The following is a 24276-nucleotide window of genomic DNA, read 5'->3' as shown; positions in this document are numbered from 1 at the left end:
GAGAGGAATGAATACTATATTCAGATTATACACTATAAAAAATTATTCAATCAAACACGGCAGGCAAAAAAAAGAGATGTTTTCAGTTCAGACATTTGAATCGCCCATTTTTATTTGTTTTGAACTAGTAACAAGCTCTCAGTCATTTTCATATTCAGTCCTGCTGGTTCATAATTCAGAAAGGCAAACTTTATCACAAATTGTATTTGTATAGATGTGGTGGTCTTCCTGAATCTACCCCTCTGTCTTGTACTGTAAGGAACGGTTGAATGGCTAGCGTTGTGTGCATGAGCAGAGCGTTTGTGTGTTTTGTAGAAGTATGCTGAATTCTTATGATTCACGGCTGCAGTTGTACCATTTGAACTGAATGTATAACAGAAAGATGGAAAGTTCTCGCAGAAATCACTTCATATCGTTTATATGAAATGCAATAGATGTGACGCCGCTAAAGCGTTTAACGGTTAAACGGAAACTACACTGCTGGGGGACGCTTTTTTTTGTGATTTCCGGAGAAGATTAGACTGGATTATGGTGTTGTTCGTGGAAAAATATTGCACAGTCTGAAATTCCTCAGAGAAGTTAAAGCCTTTACGCATTCTTAACATTTTCCCCACAAATCCCAAGTTCACTCCAGGTCGTTTTGAGGATCAGCGTGACTTTTTGGAGGGGGGGAAAAAAGAGCTTGAGAAAATAGGCTAGTTTATGGAGTTTATGGCCCCCTTCTGTTGGATTTTGCTATTACATTAAAGGGATAGATCACCCAAAAATGAAATCGTTTAACTCATTCATATCGGTCTAGACATTTATGAGTTTCTTTCTTCTGTTGAACACAAAATAATATATTTTGAATAATGCTGCTGGTAACTAAACAGTTGATGGTAGCCATTGACTTCTATAGTATTTTAACCATACAATGGAAGTTATGGCTACCAGCAACTATTTGGTAACCAGCAGCATTATTCAAAATATATTATTTTGTGCGTTCAACAGAAGAAAGAAACTCATACATGTATGGAAAAATGGAGGGTGAGTAAACGATGACAGAATTTTCAATTTTGGGTGAACTATCCCTTCAGTATCAGATTTGGATGGCAATTATATGCAGTTGTGTATTGAGTATTTGTCATATTTAGAGGCCAGATAGCAACAGTCTCTAATGACGGTTTAATATCTGTTATATCGGCTGTGTTTAGTGGAAACTGGTCAGAAACTTTACAGCCCCCCATTAGTTTGACAGGGGCACTGGTGTGACGGTCATGGCTTCAGCTCATGTTCAGTGTTTTTGTCTATGTAGAGGCGTTTGTGCTGGATACTATACCCTCCCTCTCTCTCCAGTGTAGTGATGTATGTGTGAAACATGAGAATTATGTGTTCTGCCTGTTCCCGAGCCCTGCTGGGAGACGACCTCTGCCTGTCATGTCTACATGTCTGTACTGTACATGCGTGCGTGTCATTTCCTGTCTGTGTGTGCGGTTTGTATTTTAAGTTATGCACTGCATGGTGTTCCTGTTCTGATTTGCACTTTAATTTTTATTGTAAAAAAGAAAAAAATGGAAAATAAAGCGGTATATGCATTTTGTAGTTTGTCGTTATTTTGATTTAATTAAAAAAAGTTTTATATATATATATATATATATAATAGCTGTTAAACAACAGCAAATCAACAACTTGTATATGATGATATAACAACTTATATAATATACTTCTTTTTAAAATATTTTTAGGCAGCACAACTTTTTAAACCTAAATAATAAATGCATCTTTGGGGAGACTTCGTTCAAAAACACATTTTACAGACTCCAAACATTTGACTCCTTTACTTAACATAAACAGAACAACGATTTTGAGATAACAAAGGCTGAAGATACACAACTGTGGCATTTATTGTCTTCACCAGAAAACTTAGTACATGCAGTAGAATTACAAATACAACACTTAAACTTGCACTACAAGCATCAGTTTATTTTCCCTCATGTAGGGTAACCCTGAAGACTGGGAATACTTAAACATGCTTGTAAAATATAAAACAAATAATATAATACTAATTAATCTAATACAAATACAAAGTATAGTTATATAAACCTTTAAATTGCAATCCTTCTAAGTAAATGATACCACAAATATAATGACTTAGGAACTGCATTTTAATGTTGACATTGCAATAAACTGTTAAAACCGAAGCCAGATGTGAAGCAGTTTTAACCTGCACGCGCTGTCATTTTGATCTGTCAGTTTTTAACTCGATTGTTTAATTATGGATTTTAACATGATCAGACAACCTCAGACTAGATAGACTGTCTTTGCTACAGAACTCATAACTAACACTTAGATGTAATGGTTTAAATAATATGAAGAGCTTCTCATCACACCATACATGGGCCTTTTTTTCACAGAATGAACATATTATACATGAATATGGAAGAACTCGCCTGCAGCCACTTACAGACTGATGCACAATCACAAACATAATTCTTCCCACTTGACAGACACGTCTCCGCTTCAGCTTGTGTGGGTGACATTTACTGTGGTGCTCATCAAAACACAGCCCACAGGAGGGTTATGAACTCAGAAACAGTGAAGATCCAGCGCAGTCCGTCTTTCCCTCTCGCAGCTATTTTGAGACGAGTTTGATTGGCCTAGAATAGACAAACATGTTCTCTAAAATGTCAGTAAACATCATTGTAGCCTAAAAAGGCCAGAGGTTAGGAATGACCAGGGTAAAATTTAAACCCAGCACTGAATGTTAAAAGTCAAGGAGGAAGAGTGAAAAGGATTGAGTATAATCTTCCCATATGAATACATAAGGAAGACAGAGGCTAGTTGTCACATTATATTTGAGGCAATTTTATCCTCAATTTTTTTAAAGGCTAAAATTATGCATAATAACAATATTTATTAATTCAATTATTTTACATCACTGTTTAAAAGTTAGAGGTCCTTTAAAAAAAAAACTTATTTAGCTAGGATGGATTAAATTAATCAAAAGACAGTAAAAACATAATTTTACCAAAAATTAAATTTAAAATCAATGCTGTTCATTAAAGTATCATCTTTTCCACAAAAATATTAAGCAGCACAACTGTTTTTAGTTCAGGTAATAATGAGAAATGTTTCTTGAGCAGAGAATCAGCATATTAAAATGATTTCTGAAGGATCATGTGACACTGAAGTCAGGTGTAATGATGCAATTTCAGTAAAAATAGTAATATTTCACAATATTACTATTTTTACTGAATATTTAATCAAATAAATACAGCCTTGGTGAGCATAAGAGACTTCTTTCAAAAACAAATCTTATAGACTCCTGATGTATATTTTTCATATTTCTGATTCAAAACAGTAGTATGTATTTATTTATTTATGCATTATGTTCTGTTTGATGAATAGAAACATTTCAGAAATATTGCCTATACTTCAGTAATAAGCTGTTTAATGTCTGGATCCCATATAGTGCAACAGCATGTTCTGCTACTGAGGCATGTTGTCACAAAAGCTCAAGATGTGTTTAATGTACGTACTTGCTGTAAATAGGCATGGAGGCTCCAGCTATGATATCGGCGTACAGGTCCGGAGGAGGAAGAATCTGGAGGTCTGAGACATCTAAATCTTTTTCCTCTTTATTTCTGAAGGAAATACACAGTAACAACACAATCTAGTTAGCAGTTAGCACTACAGCCGCACAGGTCGAGGGAATGAGACATGGTTTCTGAACAAAACATCTCAAACATTCATGTAAAACCAGTCTGACCACATACTTCTGCAGGGGAAAAGACATCTCATGAATTACTGTCTGTGTTACGTGTGAGAACATGCACATATTTTGTGAGCACTTACAAGCTGTCAGGATCCTCTTCAAGTGATAACAGATGAAACCAGAAGTGGAAAGAAGAAAAAAAAAAGTGAGTGTGGGTAGATATGACTGTTTATGTAATTCAGGTTAAGGGAGTCGAAACATACCTGGTGTGAGCTCTGGCATTCTTGATGCACAAACAGCCATATAAGGAAACAGGAAGTCGAGGTTAGTTGCTATCCTGTGATCTTATCATTTACAGTAAGTGATCTTTAGTGAATTCAAAGGAAACAGACAATAATTAAAGCGATGGCCTACATTGGGCTGTTGTTTTGTGGTAGAGGCTGAGAGGATGTCTTGGGTTGCATAAAGAATGTTGAGAGTTTTTGAATTGCTTCCTGTTTTCTTCTGCAACATACAGTAAACAAATGCTTATTCGTGTGTGCTTAATGTGCTTAAGTTTATTACAGAGCAAAATTAGTCCAGAAGTATGACATGGTATTTTAGTGAATAGAATAGAACGTACGGCATGTTCATATAAGTTGAATCACGTTGATCTTGGTGAACAGGATCTGAAAAAATAATAATAATTCGAAAACAAAAAACCAACAAGAATCAACAAGTTAATAGTAATAATAATAATAATTTACTATTATTATCAACATAATTTTATATTTTTATTTTAAAATGATTATTTAGAATCTAATCATCTCATTTTGACTTTTTATTTCATAATTAAGAGTTTATTTTATGTCATAACTGACTTTTCATGTTAATTATGACTATGTGAATTTTGACTTTTTGTCATAATTTCAATCTTTTATGTCAATTGTTTTTGGTCATAATTCTGACTTATGTCATAATTATTGTCAGTTTTCAATGTTTTTTCTTTCATAATAAACTTTTTATCATCTCATAATTTTAGCTTATGTCATCATTCTGACTTTTAATGTCATAATAATCATTTACCAAAGTGTGACTTTTTTGCTTATGTGGTGGAAATAGGCTTCCACGAATGTGACTAAGAACAAGTGAATGATATACTGTAGCTATAATGACTAATATAGTTAGAATCTTGGATGGTAGTGTTCCTGTAAACATTTCCCCATGATGTCTCATCAGTGACTCACCTTGATCTGGTGTGGCTTGTGACTGATTCAGCGCTCTGAAAGATTGAACATACACCCCTCGTAAACAATACAAAAGCTTTGTAACCGAGTACAAATGGCGAATGTACACACGAGGTAACACTCACATGAGTGCCGTTTCATTACCAAACACAGGGTCATCGTCATCATATGTCCACTCTTCACTGTCTTCTGAGACTGATCAAATGAATAAAACTTTAAAAACTTAAGTACGTTTCTATAGCTGCAATATTTCGAGAAAAACATTACAAATCGCAGTTTATGTCTTGAGAAGGATTTGTATTATAAAACACAACCATCCAAAACACCAAATACCACAGACATTACTCTCATGAAAATATGCGGTACTGATACCATGATTCACTTATGGTACAGTATCAGATAAAAATACAATAGTAATTTTACTATGGTATTTACCTTAAATATATACCAACCATGGTACTTCATGATGGTATTCCAAAGTATTTTTATAATACAATACTAATACAGTAGTGTCCAACATGGCATTACCATGGTACAATCAAAGTGAATCATAGAATGTGTGTTGCATAATTTGGGGTTGGGATTTTCAAAGTGAAATTGAAATTTCAAAGTGGGCGGGGCTATTACAGAAAGTAATCAACAAAATATTCTGTTGCACATTGTGGTCATGGCTGGTTAAGACAGTGTAAAGCACACAATACGCATATTATAAATATGAATAAAAGAAATGAAAATGAGTAAAAGAAGGTTCTTACAGCTCTCATGGTTCATGCCGTAATGATCCGAGGTCCTAAAACACAGATGGAAAAAAATAACATTCCATTTGTAAACTGTAGATCAAGATCATTTTAGCACGCAATGCTAACGTGTTGTAGTAAGTCTGGTCATCTCTATGGCTACCTGCTGCCTGTACTGGTGACCTCTGGGTCTTTGAGTCCATTGCCGTTGGATCTGTTAGATGCTGTTGTCATCTTCCCCAGCTCCATAATGCCATTGATGTTCAAATCCACACTCTCCACCGGGACGTAGCCGTCTGAAAAACAACACACAGCACACTGCCAATCTGCATTCCACCAGAAGCATCTGAAAAATGAGATAAGCGCTTACATACACAGTCTAACAGATAAGTCAGAGCTCAAGGACTCGTTCAGGAGGTCCTTGCTTAGTGACAGATCTATTTAGGCATTTAGTCCTTATCAGGGTAAATTAATTCCGTACCTCGTTTATCTGTAAAACTTGTTTAGCCTGATGCTAATTATTTGTGCAAGAGCAAAGATAATGGCGCTAAATTAATTTGTGTGTGTAGATTGTGTATTTGTTTTGTTGAGCCCACATTTGTTGTTGCTGTCCTTTGCCAGCCATTTTCCTTTAGGGCAGTTGTTGGTGCGGATGATGCTCACAGTGTCTCCAACCTTCACCGGCAGGTCGTTTTTACGGCCCTTACAGTCCTCGATCACTTTAACATGATAAATGGGCTCTTCCTGGCCTGTGATCTGCATTAGACATCATTACACACACAGACAGTTACATTAACACGTGCTCATCACTTAACTGACCTTGCCATGTGGATTAAAAAAGGATTCTTGCTGTTAGCGAGAAATTGAAATGTACGGCTCATTTCACGTTTGATTAAAACTATTGGGTTTTAGTGATGGTAAGAGCACCTTTTGATTTGCTTGAGGAGTGGGATGTGGATTGTAATACGCAATGGATTTTGAGAGTTTAATAAGCATTAGTTATGCTGAATCATTGGTGCAAACATGTAAAAAAATGCAAAAAAAAATTAATTACCTTAAATTTTTTCCTTATTTCATTTTCTTTCTTTTCCTTTTCTTTCTGCTCCTTCTTTTCTCTCTCCTTTTCTTTCTCTCTTTCCTTTTCTCGCTGTTTCTCTTTTTTCTTTAGTTCTTTGTCATCTACCACTTTTCCTGAGTTCTTCCTGTGGATCGAATGCTTTCATCATTACATTCAGATAAGATGTTTTGGGAATGTAGACGTAGTTTGAAATAATATTGTGAATTTAAAAATTAAAATTAAATTGCTGCTACATACCTGGAGAATAAGCTTTTCTTGGGAGTCTCCTCCACCTAATAAGTTTGGGTAATTAAAGGCAACATGTTTCAACAAATCATTGCAAAACAGAACATGCAATAATAAGACATGACAAATAGGTGATAATGCTACAAATTATGCAATCATAAGGTCCTGACATTAATCTTAAGACTTCAAACAGTTATTCTAATACAATTTTAAACAATGATAAAACTTACCGCAGCTGGAGCATTAGAATACGGATCTAAGTTTCAAACAATAGGAAACATATGTCAGTAACTGAAACACTTTGAAGATAAAAGAGAATCTAAATAAACTAATGACATGACAATTTCCTGTTTATCATTTATGTGGATCAGAAGGTCATCAGAGATGGAACATAGGAACATAAATAACTACACTGCAAAAAAATAAATAATGTGTGTTTGTCCTGGTTTCCAATTAAATATTTAAACATTCCTAAAATAAGAATTTACTTGAGAAGCAAAATTATGTTAGAATATAAGACTTGATTTCAGAGAATTTTACACCAAATTGCTAATTATTTTTCTTGTTTTAAGCATAAATCTTATTGTAAATTGTATTAATTAGTGTCAAAAAATAATTGTTATATATAAATTATATTTTTGGAAAACAAAGCTTCATATCTTCCAAAATTTAGCTTCAAGGAAATTAGATCTTTATTGAATAAAAAACGGTTAATGATGATGATGGCACACATACACACACTTTTTTAAAGAACCAACCTGATGAAAAAGAGACAAAAAAATAGTACTTTAGTGAAGAATTCTCCCACTTACTCTTTGGAGGTCCTTTCTGTTTCTTAGTCTTTGTTGTTTTGCCTTTTTTACTGTCTACTTGATCATCAAAGACATTGTCACCTCTTTCAAGAGTCCAGGAGGAAAGTCAGAAACAAAACAGTCAGTCAGTGTTCAATACCAATAACATTTTTTTTTTTAGTAAATGATCATGAATTTAATGGCTTACCCTGATGGTGTCAAGGCAGGAGAGCTTCGCATTGAGTCCTGATGTACAGCAGCTTGAGCTTCTGGATATGGAGAGCCAGAGTTCATAGACCCATAATCTACATCTCTATCATCCATGTTCGGAAACATGTCCTCTTTCAACTGCTGTTTTAGGCTCAACTCTCTCAGGAAGGCTTCCTCATGAGCTGAAACTGGCCTTTTGGTACTAGAAGCTAATGATGGTACTGATGGAGGCCTAAAGGTTGAAAGTGCTGGAGCCTTAGGTTCCTCAACATCTTCATAAAACTCAAATGAGTTGTCATATAGTGAATCTTCTGATGAAAAAAAAAAAAAAAGTTACGTGTTACTTATGTAGACAAACACTTAGCATAGAGTTTCAGATTTTTGGGGTAATTTTGTTACCATGTGTTTCTAGAGGTTCAGATGGTGTTGTGGGAATCTGGAGGTCTCTGGCAGGAGACTGAGTTCGTATCTCAATTGGGGGATCCACAATGGGTGTAGCTGGCAGAGCCTTCCTAGGCGGTGGGGGAGGAGGATTCACTGGTTTGACCACTGTCACCACCCCTGCAGAAACAAGACAATTAATATCCACCAACAAGCCATACATAAACATAAAAAAATAAACTTAATTCAACATATTTTATGAAAACGTGCATTGCTTTCTAATGCAATTTCATAAATTTATCTTGATGCTCATTAGATATTTTTATTGTAAAGAAAAGTGTACATTTTACCTGCATTTATTGCATTCTGAAACTAACAAGAAAAAAGACTAAAATCATGCGCCTTAAGAATAAGCATGAGGAATATGTAGGGAAGTGAGAAAATTATGTCTGCAAAGACATGAAAATGGGGAGGTCAACGAAACACAGCAGGTAGCACAGGACTATGGAATAAAACATGGAAGCATGATGTCTAAGCCTAATCAAATTCACAAGACTCTTTCGTGAACTCTTTTCACAATTTTAAGTGATGTAATCATGTTTAATACCAGATAATTGAGAGTAGAGGTCATTTTAATTTCAGGTTTTAATGAAAACTTTTGGACTCTCAGGAACAGCAACACTACAAAATTTCTGAAACTGCCAGAACTTCATTTGCATCCATCTGTGCAAATGTCAAACTTATTCATACATGACTGGCCTACAACAAGAGAAGCCTTCTACAATGGACTAAATTTATCTCAGACAGCAAAACTGTGGCTAAGATTGAACAATGTGAACCCTGCGTTAAGTAGATACTTACTGTGATCAAAGCCATTAACTTCGGCAGCTTCAGATGGGTAAGTTTTAGGTGGCAACCGAGCATGACCCACATAGTCAACTGGAGGGAGTTTAGGGATATCAGACACTTCTGGTACAGTTTGGGCTTCCTCAGGCAGTGTTTCTAAAGTTGTGGCAAGCTGTGGTAAGGCTTTTTCAGGTTGAGCTAGATCAGGTTGGGTCACCTCAGCTGTGGCAGTCTTAGGCAGAGGTGTGGGAGTTTCAGGCAGAGGTATCTTGGGTTGTACCAGGGATCTATTTTCAGGTATAGATGTATTTTCAGGTGTGGTAGCTAGCGGGCTCACTGTGGACTTTCTCTTAGCCCTTTCCAGAAGGTTAAATACACGGCTATCATTTGGTGACCGTTTTACTGAGGCCATCTCCTCTGCTCTCGCCAAGGCTGAGAGGGCTGAACGTGGCTTGGTTGAGGACTGGTCCTCATTAGACCTCTCTGGGCTAATAGCTGCCTTGTCAGTCAGAGTTTTTGTATTCTCCAGTAACACGTCTAGACGTGCAGCAGGAGTATAAACTTCTGGAGGAGGGCTTGAGACTGGAGCAGGTATATATTCTAAGGGATTCACCAAGGGCTCTGGAGATACTGCTGGAGGGGTGGATGGGGCAGGGGACCCGGAGACAACTTGACTCCTGGGAACTGGGACGATAGATGTATGTATTGCTGGAGTGAGTATGGTTTGCTCAGAAAAGTCTCCATCTGGAAAGTCTTCATCAAAAACAGGGGGTGGAATATCAGTGAATTCCGGAGGTGGACTTCCTTCAGGAGGAGGAAATACTTCTGATAAACTGAGCATATGTATATTTGGTTTAGAAGGTTCAGTGTCAGGAGGAGATGAAATAGAGGTTTCTGGCTTTGATTTAGGAACAGTTTGAGACGGTGTTGGGATGGCTGTTTCAGGAATCTTTGGCTCAGGGCTGGCGGAGGTTGAACTGCCTGGAGATGGAATACTTGGGGCAGGAATGTTGGGGACAGGAGGTATTCCAGTTGAAGTCTGAGAAGGTACAACAGCCTTAGGAACAATAGGTGCACTTTGAGTAGGGGGAGTAGCTGTTACAGATGGGCCAGCAGGAGCTGAGTGACTTGGAGCAGGGGTACTGCTAGCTGGTCTTGGTCTTTCCACTGTATTTGCCTCCTCATTCTCGTCTTTGCTAGTTTTTTGAGTGGTAAACACAAAATTATTGGGTGTGGAAGTCCGAGGTGTATAGGGGCTGGGTTCAAGTTCTGGGGTATCAGCTTTTATTGGAAGCATTGGCAGAACCAGTGGAAGATTGCGGTCTTTCAGAGACTTTTTGGCAGTGTCAACCTCTTTTACTGTGTATGCCTTCTCATTCTCATCTCGGCTAGTTCTTTCAGGAGTAAATACAAAACTCTTAGGTGTGGACACTTTGGCTGGTGGAACGGATGCAGGCGTAAGTGGGCTGGGTTCAGGTTCTGGGCTTTCAGGTTTTTTTGTAGCCACTGGCAGAACCAATGGAAGATTCCTGTCCTTCAGAGACTTTTTGGTAGTGTTCACCTCCTTCACCGGGTCTGTTTTCTCACATTCATCTTTGTTAGTTTTTTGAGGGGTAAATACAAACTTTTTGGGTGTCGTCACTTTGATTGGTGAAGCAGACACAGGTGTACGTGGGCTGGAATCGGGCTCTGGAGTTTTGGTTTTTGCAGCTACAGGTAGAACCAGTGGAAAATTCTTGTCTTTCAGATTCTGCTTGACAGTGTTGACCCGCTTATTATCCAGCAGTTCATCATTACTGATGGGTTGGTTCTCTCTGGTCTTTAATCCCCAAGGTGGAGAGAGCTGGCGACTGAGATTTTTGTCCTCCTTGAAGACTACACGTGGTGCGTGAAGCGACCCTTTTTGCACAGCAATAGTGATGGATGAGATTAAAGAATTGCTGACTTTTGTCGATGGAGGGATGGTTTTGGGTTTCTCTGGGAGGGCAGGTTTAGTCTGGATCTTCAGACCGTTTTCACCCTGGAACCGTGCCTTCAGGGTTTTAAAGTCTCTTGGTTCATCCTGATATATAAAATGTAGTAAACATTAAACATTGCTTTACATTGCACTATGGAATGCATATGACAGGTTAGTTTTTTTAAGCAAAATCTCAGAACTTAACAAATAAACAATGCAACAACATTCATGTGTTTACAAGAATCAGAAGGACGTGTGATGACACGCTATTATTGTTCAATCAAATTCCATACATTTTAATAGCCAAAACCACACCAGTTGATGTCAAAATGCACAGTAATATTCAATAGAAATCAACAAGCTGAGGTGAAAGAGTTAAAAAAAAACTGTGGCTCTTTAAAAGCAATACAATGACATTTGAATTGGCAATAAGCTAGTTTCAGTAAATCAATAAACTGATTATTGGTATAAGAAACTCTTACAAAAGAGCTTGCAATGCCATGGTACTGAACAAGATCCATATTTACCAAAATTAGGTATGTACAAAATAATTGTACATGTACATTTCCCAAACTCAACTTTCTTCACAATTGTCCTCTATTAAATTTTAATTAATGCATTAATTTGTGTTCGAGGAACCCATATGGTAAAAATGAAGCCTAGCTCATACTCAGAAGTTGCCAAAAGAATAAAATTAATGTCAAAGTTTCTGACCTGTTCCATCATTCTGACTTAAGTCTTCTAGTTTGTCAAAAAATAGGTAATTGACTCTCCTCAGCCCCTCATAATTAATAATCCATTGAGTTATTCCTTTATGATTCGAAGAGATCCAGCATGTACAACTAAAATGGTGTTGTGTCGCAGTTTTCAGAGCATAAATAGCACTTAGAGTGAGAACTCGCCCAATGGCCCTGAAACTGGAATGAGGTTGGATGAGCGTGTTCATGTGTTAATGACGAGATAAAGGAATGTCTTTCAGTCAGGAATGACTGAAAAATGCAGTCAGTCAGGAACCACAGAAATCCATGAAGGCAAAGTTTCTATTGTCAACTGCCGCAAACAAACTCTCATTACGTCTTTACTCCAGGTATCCTAGAAATAACTAAATGTTGGTCAATATTGTTTACACCTCTTGTGATTACATTCACAGAGCATGTGTTTTACTCTCAGGAGATGTGTCTCTCCCTTGTCAAAAATCTAATCTGCTGACTTCAAAGAAAGTTAGACCTTAATTTAAATTGCATCTAAAGACATGTTCCTTATCCTTACCTCTGAGGAAACAAAGTTCTACAGTATGCTACTTTTTTATCTAACCCACATATAGAGACCGGGCCTACTTGTCACACTTTTCACTGAAGTGAATATTTCTTCTGGTGGCTTTTTTTTTTTAGAAAGCCAATTCACAGGGGGAAAATTATTAATTGAATCTATATTGGTGCATATTATCACACTATAAGGGCTAGAATTTCAATGTGGGATTATTAACACTTCTTTGAGAAAAATAAAATAAATTACAGACAAAACAATTCATAAAAACCCTCATTTTGGCCAATGGAATATACAATTAAAGCACTTTTGACTCATGCCTTTGTGAAAACATTCCCACATGACATAGTTGTTGACTTCCTTATACATGCAGTCAAAACAATCAGAGTACAGGATAAGTCATTTACTCAAAGACAAAGAGAAACTAGTTACTAACCTAGCTAGTAAATCACTCTCATTCCTGACAAATGAGCAAATCTTAAAACTCTAAGAATGAAAATATGCATTTGACCTCTGACCCACAAATTATCAGTGATATTAATTGAAAACGACACATTTGCAGTCATGAATGACACGAAAGTTAGTAATATGTTAACATGATCATAAAACTGCTCTTGAAACAAGTTTCTGTGGAACAAAGCAGGCCTTTTCACCAAGATGTAGACATTTCCCTACAAGCAAGTAAGAGTGAATTTAAATGTGTTGTGTTCAATGAAAGGTGCTTATTTATCTGGCAAAGTTCCAGTTCACTGATTCAATTCACACACTGAATCTAATTTAGATTGCGTGGCAAGATAATTCAAACCTCTGAAATGGCATTTCAACTAATGGATATTGTTCTGCTTTCTCTTCCAAATCTAGTAAGCCTATGATTGTAGGTAGAAAAATGTACACTTAGTAAATTAGTTTGTGCTTCACTAATAGATACAACCATAAGTACTGAACTTTGTCCTGCCACCTAGTGGTGTGGATGCAATATAGCATAATATCAAAAGTTATTAATGCCATTCTAGGAATGGAGCATGGCATTCAGCTGGTCATGTGATCTCAATAAGAATGAACCACCCTTATGTAGAGTAAAACATCTTTTCTACTGCACCCCTTCAAATAAAATACATTTTTTGCTAAGGCAAAGAGGCAGAGCAACATTTTGGGATGTGTTTATTGGTAACAGTATTACATGGTGGGTTACGTAAATCAAGAAAAAAGAAAAAAATGCTCTAAAAATTCACTGTAGAATATCATTATCATCAAGATAAAAATAATCTGTCCTTTTACATTACCAAACCATTAGCTGAGGGATAGGCAAAATAGAAACATAATGAAATTGGACTCCCATTCACCTTGATTTTCACCTTCATCATCTTAATCCTCAAAATTTCGATCTTGAAGGTCCAAAAAGCTTTTATTTGAAATTAAAATGGGACTCTGGCCATAAAATAGGAGGAAGTTGTCGTCACAGTAATGGAATGCTCTGAGCTTTTCAGATGCAATGAAAACAGATATCATTCATGGTGATTTTCTCTGATTGGAGGTTGGATTACAGATATTCTGGTGTGTTTTAATGCGATCAGACGGCCCAAAAGTCAACATGAAACGGCCTTCGCAACCCATTTTAGTCTTAATGTGACATATTCAACTGGATACATCCATCAGGGCAGGACTTCACATTGGGAGTGAATTGTGAAAAGTGGGTGTTACATGTCAGATTGGAGCTAGATTTCTCAAATCTAGTTTCAAATTTCTGGTTATGTTAATCAAAATGGACGTTTAACACTTTGAGGAAAGAATAAGAAGACAGTTTTTTCTTTGGACTAACATGCACCGATAAATGTGCAGAAAGGTGTATTAAAAAGTAAACGGCCCATTTTTATGTCATATTGACTTTAAGGTCTCTGTGAATGTGTGTCTGCATGAATATGTATGTATATGTGATCGTATACATGCATATTTGTGATTGCTGCATTAACACGCACACGTTGAGAAGCTCAGGTTTTCCTCCATCACAGTTACCAGCTTCATCATCTTGACAACAAACCAAAAGAGAACACACAAATATGACACCAACTATTAACCAATGGACCATTTTGGCCATTAAAAACATAATAACAGTCTCTCGGGTTTGTTTCAGGCCACTTAAAAACACGCATCCTGCTGAAATCAAAAGACAGACGACAAGCTTTGATCGCGAGAAAGCAACGTAAACCTCTGGGAGTTTGGGACACATGTTAATATTGCTTGGGTTTCATGAGGAGTTTGCATCACTAAGGCCAGCCTATTTTATGGCACGGAAGTCCACACGATGGAATGAACACTGTTAATAATCGGAACCATTATTATTATCGTCATTATTATTTGTCGTCATCATCGTCATTGTCGTCATTATTATTATCAATAATAATAATTATTATTTACAAAATGAGTTTGGCAAACCAATGATCAGATTTTAAAGCCATGTTTACCCCTAAAACACATCTAAAGTTGACTTCAAGGGCTCCAATTGACTTATAAAATAAAAATTCCATTTCAACGTCATGTTTTTGTTTTTTTTCTCATTAGTATTGTACAAAAGCTATAGAGAAGGAACAGTTTGATCGCATGTTTTTGCAACGTTCGTACTCTCGAGTCCCCCAATCAGATTCAGATGCTCCGAAATCTTAAGATTTGGCAAAAGTCGCTCCTCGTGTCTGTTCTCCAAGGGTCCACGGAGAGAGAAAGTGTGTTGTTTTTTAGCTCTGCATAGCTTTCTAGCAGCAGAATCTCAAATACGTGGGAGAGGAAAAACCAAATGAACTCAAATGGATGAATCGCATAAGTCACAGATTGATCCGGTGGTCTGATGGCGCTCAGTCGGATCGGATGCGTGATCGGGGGTCTGACAGGCACCTCTCTCTCGAGAGAGTTTCCCATAATGCGGTCTCTATAGAGTCAGAAACTGGAAGTAGGACAAAGAGAATGAATGAAGCTGCAGAGCTGGGCTCATAAGGCTTGATATCACCCACAATGCCCCGCTGATGTGTGCAGAAAACACAGTGAGAAAGAAACAAAGTGGTATGGAGAGAGTCTGTCCCTCTCATTCCTTGCAGAGGGGAGTTACGGAGGAAGTCGTGAGGGCGACGGGACTGACTCTAGAGAGATGGCTGCTTGGAGAAGTGGACCGTTGAGACTGGAGTGACTGCATTCATACAAACACATACAGGTACACAATCTCACTACGCATACACACGGATGGCTGCACACTCACACGCACGCACGCACGCACGCACACGCACACACACACGCTTGCGCGCACACACACACACACACACACACACACAGGGCAGACAGTTGATCTCCAGTATTTTGGTCTCCTGCTCCCCCCAGCGCTGATCACGTCCGTGCAGAGTTCCCATGATCCTTCACTTCTTCCCCTTGTTGATCTGGGCATAAAGAGGGTCCTTCCCCTGTACACAAACAGAGTAAGGTTATTTAGATATTTACAAACAAACCTTGACCCATCAGGGTTTTCCTTGCTCCTCCTGGTAGAAGTTGCAAAACTACTAAAAAGCATCTTTCTCCATTCACAGCCATTCAAAAATGGGCCGTGTATTCTGTGTATTTTTTTTTTGTTTTTGTTTCTCATGCAACATATTTATTGCTAATATTTAATTCAATTAAAATATGAGTGTTGCCAGTGACTGTTTTATTGAGGGCTTTTATAATTAGACATTTTATTGTATTATATATATATATATATATATATATATATATATATATATATATATATATATATATATATATATAATTTGTGTTTCAGATGTTTCAGATTTTAAAAAAAAAATTGTTTTACATATGAAAAGGTACCCCAGATCACAATTGAAAATTTCCGCCACTATGATTTCGGACAATGTCCACCATCTGGACACAAAAAAGCATATTTTTGTGCATTTTGACTATACATTTAAATTCAAAATACATAATTAGCACTAATCTTTAATTATATTAATTATTATTTATATTACTTTTTTTTTTAGGGCTTTATTTATTGTTCATAGGTCTATAATATTAATGAGGTCTGACACACCTTCCCATATTTATTTGTTAAAAATATATAATATTTTATGTAAATATATCCTATATATGGGTAAATTGGATACTTATCAGAGGGCTTAATAAGTATATTGTGCAGTTGCTTTGACACAATTTACATTGTTAAAAGCTATATAAATAAAGGTGACTTGACTTGACTATGTGTGTGTGTGTGTGAGTGTGTGTGTATATATATATATATATATATATATATATATATATATATATATATATATATATAACCAAAAACTCATGACCAAACACCAATGACTTGTACATACACAATATGGTCATCCCCTTCTTTAGAACAGAAAAAGGCACTTCCAAAACGGTGGCAACAAAGATGGAAACATAATTCATGTATTTAAAAATTGTATTTCCTAAATTGCCTAAATGACTGTACCCATATGTACAAATGATAGGTGTTTGCTGATGAGGTTTTGGCTCAAGGTCTGCATTTATAGTCACACGAGAGGTGTTAAACTGGGATTAGGACTTGCCTTATACACTGAGGTATTGTCATGTTAGAATAGAAAAGGGTCCTGTCCAAACTGTTTCTATAAAATTAGGAGCACATAATTCCCTAGAATATCATTATATGCTTAAACATTAAGATTTGTACTGATGGAATTTACTAAAGTAGTCAAACCTGTTCATTAGAAGGGGGTGTGTCCCAATACTTTTGTCCATATAATGTAGATGTGATATGTGCCAAACATGGCGTTCCTCCTAATCAGCACAAGGTGGCAACAGAGGTCTTTCTGAGAAACACTACTGTTTGCATTCACAAACTTACTCCATGAAACCAAAGGCTACACCACTACAACTGCTCAGCAGATATATTTCTGCAGGAAAGACTGGAAAGAGTGAATAAATGCGTGACTAAATAAGCCTCTTCCTCCATCTCTAATATTTTGAATCTTTATACTAAATAACAGCAGAATAGCTGCACTACCCACTTCTTGTGCCTAAAAACCTGTGAATTCTCTAAAAAAAAAACATCTAAACAATCTGAGCAGCAAGAAGCAAAGGAAGGCTTAGATAAGGTACAATAGAGCCGCCAGTCAGTGTGTGTCCAGCCTGCGGCCTGAAGAACCCTACAGTCTAAAATCAGAAGCACAGCAATTACCACTCACTTACAGACCCTTCCGCCCACCGTGGGCTCTCGAACGGACACACGGAGCGAGAGATGACAGGATAAGTGTTTTAGAGAGCAGGAATGAGATTGAGAGAAACAGTCAGGGGATAAAATGAATGGAATGGAGGGAAAAAGAGGAAAGCCGAGTGAAAAGGAGTGGTGGGAGGAGGTATAAAGAGGGGAAGGAAGGAATGGATGACTAAGCAGGTGAGAGGTAGAGAAAAGGAAATAGATTAGTCAACCCTGCTGAGTGAAAGTGGTAGAGGACATGAAAGAAATGGAAGAGAGGCTATTGCCATGTCCACTATAAGCAAAGTCTCTGTAAGGTAATTCAATTCACTCGGTGGCCATTTTGGTTACGTCTCAGGCTATTTCCAGTCATGCCAGCATAAATGCCATCTCTAAATACATACATATCTTACTGACTTCAAACTTTTAAATGGCAGCATATATATCTCTCATATTGCACCCCCCCCCCCCCCCCCCCACCCCACCCCATAAAGTCAGTTGTGTATTTCAGCTACAGCACAACAAAGTTTGATGGACAACTAATTGCAGTTATTAAATCCCTCCGCATACCTGCACAGTTTGAAGCGTGCTTGTTCTCTGACATAATGTCATCATTAATAATTGCTGTAATCGGTTTCTCCTTTAAATCCCCCCTCCCCCCACCTGTTGATTCCATAGATGTATGTGCGTAAGTGCATGATCGGGTTTATTCATTGACATTTCTACTTATTTTTGTAAGGGTATAATTATTGAAAACACTTTCTTTGTAGAGAAATGCAATTTCAACTGGTCTACTGGATATTTTAAGCCATTATTTTCAGGCTGATTGTTTTTTTAGTAAGATCTGGCAACACTGCTATTGGCTCATATGCCATTAGAAGGTCACTGTCACTGAACACCGGCATACAGACAGCACAGACCACGATGACAACATCCTCAGTCAACCTGTATTACAATCCTACAGCGGCAATGACGGCCAACCGCACAGTATACATACAGCCATACTGCTTCAAGCACAGTAAACACAGTATTATTATGGACAGCTGAGCTGTGTAACTACTGTATGATCAAAGACAATATCATTCCAGGACCATACAAAGGACATATCAAAACCATTTATTCTATGGAAACAACAGATCACATTGATCTTCTGTATGGTGAATTACCACACGTAAATGCTATAAAAACACAATCCACAATCCAATGCAGTTTAGTTATAAAACACACCAATTACTTTAATATTCTGAGTCTGCAAACACAATGACCATGTTTGTATGCACATCATAAGATTTCTGTTCTGTTTCTGTTCAATATTCCTATAGACGTGTAATCAGAATATTCAAAAGGCCTTTTCTAGGGGCAGTCATGGCCTTATGAATAGAGAGTCAGACTTATAACCCGAAGTTCGCAGGTTCGAGTCTCAGGTCTGGCAGGAATTGTTGGTGGTTGGAATCACTGTTGATACCACGACTGAGGTGAGACCCTTGAGCAAGACACCGAACCCCCAACAGCTCCCTGGGCGCCATAGCATTGGCTGCCCACCGCGCCGGGTGTGTGCTTTCGTGCGCGCACGCACTTGCATGGGTTAAATACAGAGCACAAATTTGCTCTTCTGGGAATAATAGACAAGCTCTTGCCAGTTATTATGCTGCATTTCAGACAATAATTTAATCAACTCATTAGTTCTCATTTATGTCTTTTCAATAGCATGATGATTTGCAAAATGTTGGGAATGAGATCTTGTAATGTAAGCCATGAGATTTATTTTATTGTTTGTAAAATATTAGTCAAAAAAAAAAAAAAAGTAGTTTTGTTTGGACAGGCAGACATAAATAGCCTATTCAGTTGAGGTGGATATTCTGAATAAAAATGATGATTAATACAGGAATACGCCAGCTGCCTTATTCAGATTATTAAAGCCAGAATATTGGCTTAATGTTGTTATAGCACTCAGGTTAATGCATTTATGACACAACTGGAATATGAATAACATGAGCATATTCTTGTGCGTGTAAATTCAAATATACAGTAAATAAATGTTGAGTTATGGTGTTTACATGACCTAAAAATTCAGATTAAGGAATATGCCAGCTGCGTTATTCAGATCTCTATAAACCTGAATATTGGCTCTATCTAACTATAGCAATCAGGCTAATAAGTTTAATTGATGCTTGCACAACCGGAAAATATTATTAAAGTGCCCCTATTATGGATTTTTGAAAATGACCTTTCATACAGTGTGTAACACAGCTCTAAGTGAATGAAAACATCCTGCAAAGTTTTAAATCTGAAAGTGCACCGTGTATAAAGTTATTGTCTCTCAAAAGAAAGAGTCGACTCTGAATCATTGAAACGAGTCGATTTAAAAAACGAATACCAAAATGAAACATTAGCATATTGCCCGCCCACTTGTTGGTCTTTTGGCTTTGGTCTGAATGAAAATGCAAATTCATTCTTTGCCACTAGATGCTGTAAAAATAGCAGTTTCCCTGGTAACGCTGCACTCAAAGCAGTGCTCACAAACGCTGCTTTATCAGGCATTACAGGCATGATGAAATGAAAATGAGACCAATCAGACCAATCACCGCAGATTAGCGTCATGCAAAGGAAGGGTTTGGAAAAAATTAATCGTTGAGCGAATCGTTTGGGAGTCATTGAGCAAGTAAGACAATGAAAGTGTTTTTTGACCTTGCATGCATGTCAACCTATTGTTGGGGACTCCCAACACCAAAATATGAACCTTTCATAACCTATAATAGGGGCACTTTAACATCAGCAACGGCTGTTACTCTCTACGTGATTTGGTTGTAAAAAAATAAAAATAATAAAAAGTGTAAAAAGTGCACTCACAAAGCCACAATGACAGGTTCCTTTGATTAAAACTTCTGTAAGATCTCTTAAAATCACCTCCAAATTGCTAAGATTTTACCCCACAAACCTATGAAGCTGTTTTCCTTTATTCTAGTAAAGGACAGCCACATCTGCTGTACAGTCTGTGTGTTTATAGGGCTGTGTGTGTAGGTGTGTTAATATTTCAGTGGGGATCAGAGCTTCATTCATCATTAGGCAGGTACAGATGAGGCTGCTACATCAGTCTTCCCTCAGTCAGAGAAACAAGCCTCTGGGTCCCAGAGCCCTTCATTAATGATTCATCCTGATGAGCTCATGTCTCCTCCAGACAGGTACCATAGAGCCATCGCTCACTCTCCCTCAACCGCACCGAGGCCATTTTGATTTTGGATGTCCAAAGTCTAAAAAGAAGTCATGGTGCTACTTTATTTCAATCTATGGTGTCCTTAAAAAGTACATATACACTGTACTGTAAAAAATATACTGCTTTTTAAAAAGCTTGGGGTGAGTAATTAAGTGAGTGATTAATTGTTTTTAAATAATACTTATACTTTTATTCAGCAAGGATGCATTAATCTGAAAAAAGTGACAGTAAAGACATTTATAATATTACAAAATATTTCTACTTCAAATAAATGATTTTTTTTTAACTTTCTATTCATCTAAGAATCCTGATCCTTAAGCAGCACAACTTTTAACATTGATAATATTAATAAATGTGTCCAAATCAGCATTTTAGAATGATTTCTGAAGGATCATGTGACACTTGAAGAAATAAATGGCAAAGAGAAAACAGGTATTTAAAATTGGAAAAATACTTCATAATATTAGTGTTTTGTATTTTGATCAAATAAATGCAGCCTTGGTGAAAATAAGAAACTTAAATAATAATAATAATAATAATAATCAAACAATCTTACTGACCTCAAATTTGATATACAAATAAAAAAACTATTATTATTTTTTATTCTTTTTTTACATTTCCTTACACTTTTGAGATACAAGTAGCTTGATGTGTTTTAGTAGACACTTGCTTATTTTATTTTAGTATTCTTGCCTTTTATTTGAATATATTTTGTTTGCGAAACTTGAAATGCAAGTTGCTTGTGTTATCATCATCGGACTATTATTTGTACAGTTTAATTGAAATAATGTATTATGTTGCATTAAAGTTACCGGCCAGCTGGCTTAGTGGTAATTTAGGATTGTATAACCTGTAGAGAGACAAACACAAATATAAAAGGATGTGTAATTTTTGCAGTATTGTTTGTTTAATAAAAATGTCCCTAAAAGAAAGATCAGAGGTTGTTATATAATTATAGTTGTTCCTCCGAGTTTAAAGCACCAGCATTATTTTATTCTTTTACTCACAATGACAGCTGTCAAAGATAAATAAGAACCTATATGTAGCAGTTTGTGTGTCAGACCTAGTGGTTCAGATCAGTTCATTATGTTGTGTGCCTGGCTGTGATGAGTGACAACATAAAAACATTCATGACCTCATTTTGTATATCAGAAAATAACACGACACAGATACTTAGATGAGGAGCATTCATGCTGTTCATGGATATGCCATGTTACACTGCTGTAAAAAATCCGTTTAAAAGCATTGATACTCACACACATCAGGAGGCTTTATGGGATTAAAGGGACACATGCACACATTCACTCATATACTCTGTCATAAACAAAACAAAATTACGCCATAAGGCATATAACCCATATTCCCATGAGATGCATACCAGCATAAGAGTGATCGCAGCAGCAGGCAGGATGGCGAGATGAGATACGGAAAGAGAGAGAGAGAGAGAATAAAGGTAGAGAATAAGGTCACGTTCACACAGTAGCGCAATATAGTTGTCAGTCCTGTTTGGAGTACTAAATACAGTTATGCTGATACAAAGATCATTTGACAGAAAAGGATTAGCAAAATGTATTTTTAGGGCTGTCAATGTTACCATTTTAATTTAATGCCAATTTTTGTGTTTTGTTCTGCTTTCTAAAGTACGGAATAGGGTTAGGGCCAAGCAATAATAAAAAAATAAAACCATCTCGAGATTAAAGTCATTATAATGCGAGATTATAATTTTATTTAAATTAAATTTAAAGAAAAATGTCAAAATAAAATGTTGAGAATAAACGCATTAAATTACGAGAAATATGTTGTGTTTTGAGAAAAACTCATTCATTCATTGAGAAAATTTAATTAAATTATTTTTTCTTGAAATTTAACAAATTTAATCTTGCATTAAAATGACTTTAATCTCAAGATGGTTTCATTTTTTTTTTCTTATTGCTTGGCCCTAATACTCTTGAGTATACGTAACAGAAACAGAAACGTCCGTAACACAGAAACACAAATATATTAAAAAAATTCTACTGACACTAATATTTTTTTAAATTTAAGAATAATAAAAAAAATCTAAATGGTATAAAGTTTTATGAATTATCATAAAAATACCATATATTTGGGGTTGATCTTTTAAAAAGGTGTCTTTTATCTGATTAAAAATACAGTAAAAACAGAACATTTTTGAAATATTATTAAAGGTTACTGTTTTCTATTTGAATATATTTTAAAATTGAATTTATTACTGTGATGGAAAAGCTGATTTTTTTAATGTGATGATCCTTCAAAAATTATTCTACCGCAATATGCTAAAAAAAAAAAAAAACGTATCTTTTTTTTTTTAAATGGGTGTTTTGTTTAATATTTTTTTTTTCGAAATTGGTAATACTTTTTTTTTTCAGAATGAAACAGAATTTATTAACAGCATGCTGAACAGCATTTATTTGAAGTAGTTTTTTGTAACAATGTAAAAGTCTTTACTGTAACTTTTGATCAATTTAATGCATTCTTGCTGAATAAAAGGATTCATTTCTTTAAAAAAACTACTGGCTGTAACAATATTTGTGATTATTTGTGGATTATTGTTCACATTAAATAAACTAAATAATATTTATTCATTTGATTTTACTTGACTTTACAGTATAAAAGACTATTATAAATTATCTGGAAATATTTCTAATATCTTTAATATTGACTCCCTTTATAATTAAGAATCCTCATCAAGTTAGAAATGATTTAGTTTAGAATCAAAATAAACAAGTTTTGTTTCAAGTTTTTGAGTTCATATCTATAATAGTATGAACAGGACAAATCAGGAGTCACACCTGTTAGTGCACTGTGTGAACGCAGCCTAAGAGAGTTAGAGCAGAACAAGTCTAAAGATAAAAGAGAGAAGAAAGAAAGAGCACCATGACACACGGCCACAATGTGTGGGTCTATGTAATGGTGGTGAGGACAGGTGAAGGCGTGCTGACGTGACGTCATGGTTGTTGGAGCAGGCCGACACGCAGAAGAGAGGAAAAAAGAGGACAGATACCTACCCTGACCTGCCGCTATCTAGCTACCGACCTGAGGACTGTCCGTCTCTGAGCTCTCAGGCTCTGCTTGAGGCTCACTCGCACCCGGAGACTGCTGGGAGTCTCCAGCCTGGACAAAGAAAGAGAGCAGAGAAGAATGGAGCGGGAAAGGAAAAAAATAGAGAGAGAAAAAGAAGAAATGGTCAAGAAAATAAGCTGCAGGAAAAGGAAATCCATAGTAAATCCAACAGTTTACATGCTTTTTCCTGCAACAGTAAGAACACAGAAGCATAGGCAATGCTGTAAATGCACAAAAAAAGAGAAAGCATCCATCCATCTATTCATTCATTCATACATACATTTATTAATCCACCTTTGTCCACCCACACTGATGTATTCATAAGTTCCGGCACACACACGGCCATTACCAGAGC

At 36.4% G+C, this 24276-nt stretch overlaps 2 protein-coding genes across 4 annotated transcripts in view; both read right to left on the bottom strand.

Annotated features, from left to right (window-relative positions):
- Positions 1 to 1802: 1802 nt before the first annotated feature.
- On the bottom strand, positions 1803 to 12005 carry LOC306844123 (uncharacterized protein). The gene is made up of 17 exons (XM_079376044.1): positions 11860 to 12005; positions 9204 to 11250; positions 8361 to 8522; positions 7960 to 8272; positions 7773 to 7855; positions 7191 to 7216; positions 6973 to 7007; positions 6712 to 6859; positions 6254 to 6413; positions 5821 to 5953; positions 5676 to 5710; positions 5046 to 5115; positions 4921 to 4955; positions 4317 to 4362; positions 4109 to 4198; positions 3519 to 3652; positions 1803 to 2636 (listed from the first exon to the last, which is right to left on the bottom strand). The coding sequence occupies exons 1-16, from the start codon at positions 11869 to 11871 to the stop codon at positions 3601 to 3603; spliced, it is 3447 nt and encodes a 1148-aa protein (XP_079232170.1). The 5' UTR covers positions 11872 to 12005; the 3' UTR covers positions 1803 to 2636; positions 3519 to 3600.
- A 1550-nt stretch (positions 12006 to 13555) lies between these two features.
- Positions 13556 to 24276, bottom strand: part of dab1a (DAB adaptor protein 1a) — a 154809-nt gene continuing 144088 nt past the window's right edge. The window contains exon 12 of one of the 3 annotated variants that reach the window (XM_079375560.1): positions 13556 to 15854. In XM_079375560.1, coding sequence (XP_079231686.1) covers positions 15810 to 15854 — 45 coding nt within the window. In that variant the 3' untranslated portion in view covers positions 13556 to 15809. Of the gene's footprint in view, positions 15855 to 23866; positions 23973 to 24276 lie in introns of those variants that run through there. The other 2 variants (XM_079375559.1, XM_079375558.1) reach the window with 2 other exon arrangements.

Source organism: Barbus barbus (assembly GCF_936440315.1).
Source record: "Barbus barbus genome assembly, chromosome: 24".
In the NCBI taxonomy this organism is placed as follows: Eukaryota; Metazoa; Chordata; class Actinopteri; order Cypriniformes; family Cyprinidae; genus Barbus; species Barbus barbus.
This window is presented reverse-complemented; position numbering and strand designations above follow the sequence as displayed.

Coding starts and splice junctions, on each gene's coding strand:
- LOC306844123 (XM_079376044.1), bottom strand. Junction 4,363..4,920: donor ACAAGCCACACCAGATCAAG/GTGAGTCACTGA, acceptor TTATTTTTTCAG/ATCCTGTTCACCAAGATCAA. Junction 3,653..4,108: donor CCACAAAACAACAGCCCAAT/GTAGGCCATCGC, acceptor ACTGCTAACTAG/ATTGTGTTGTTACTGTGTAT.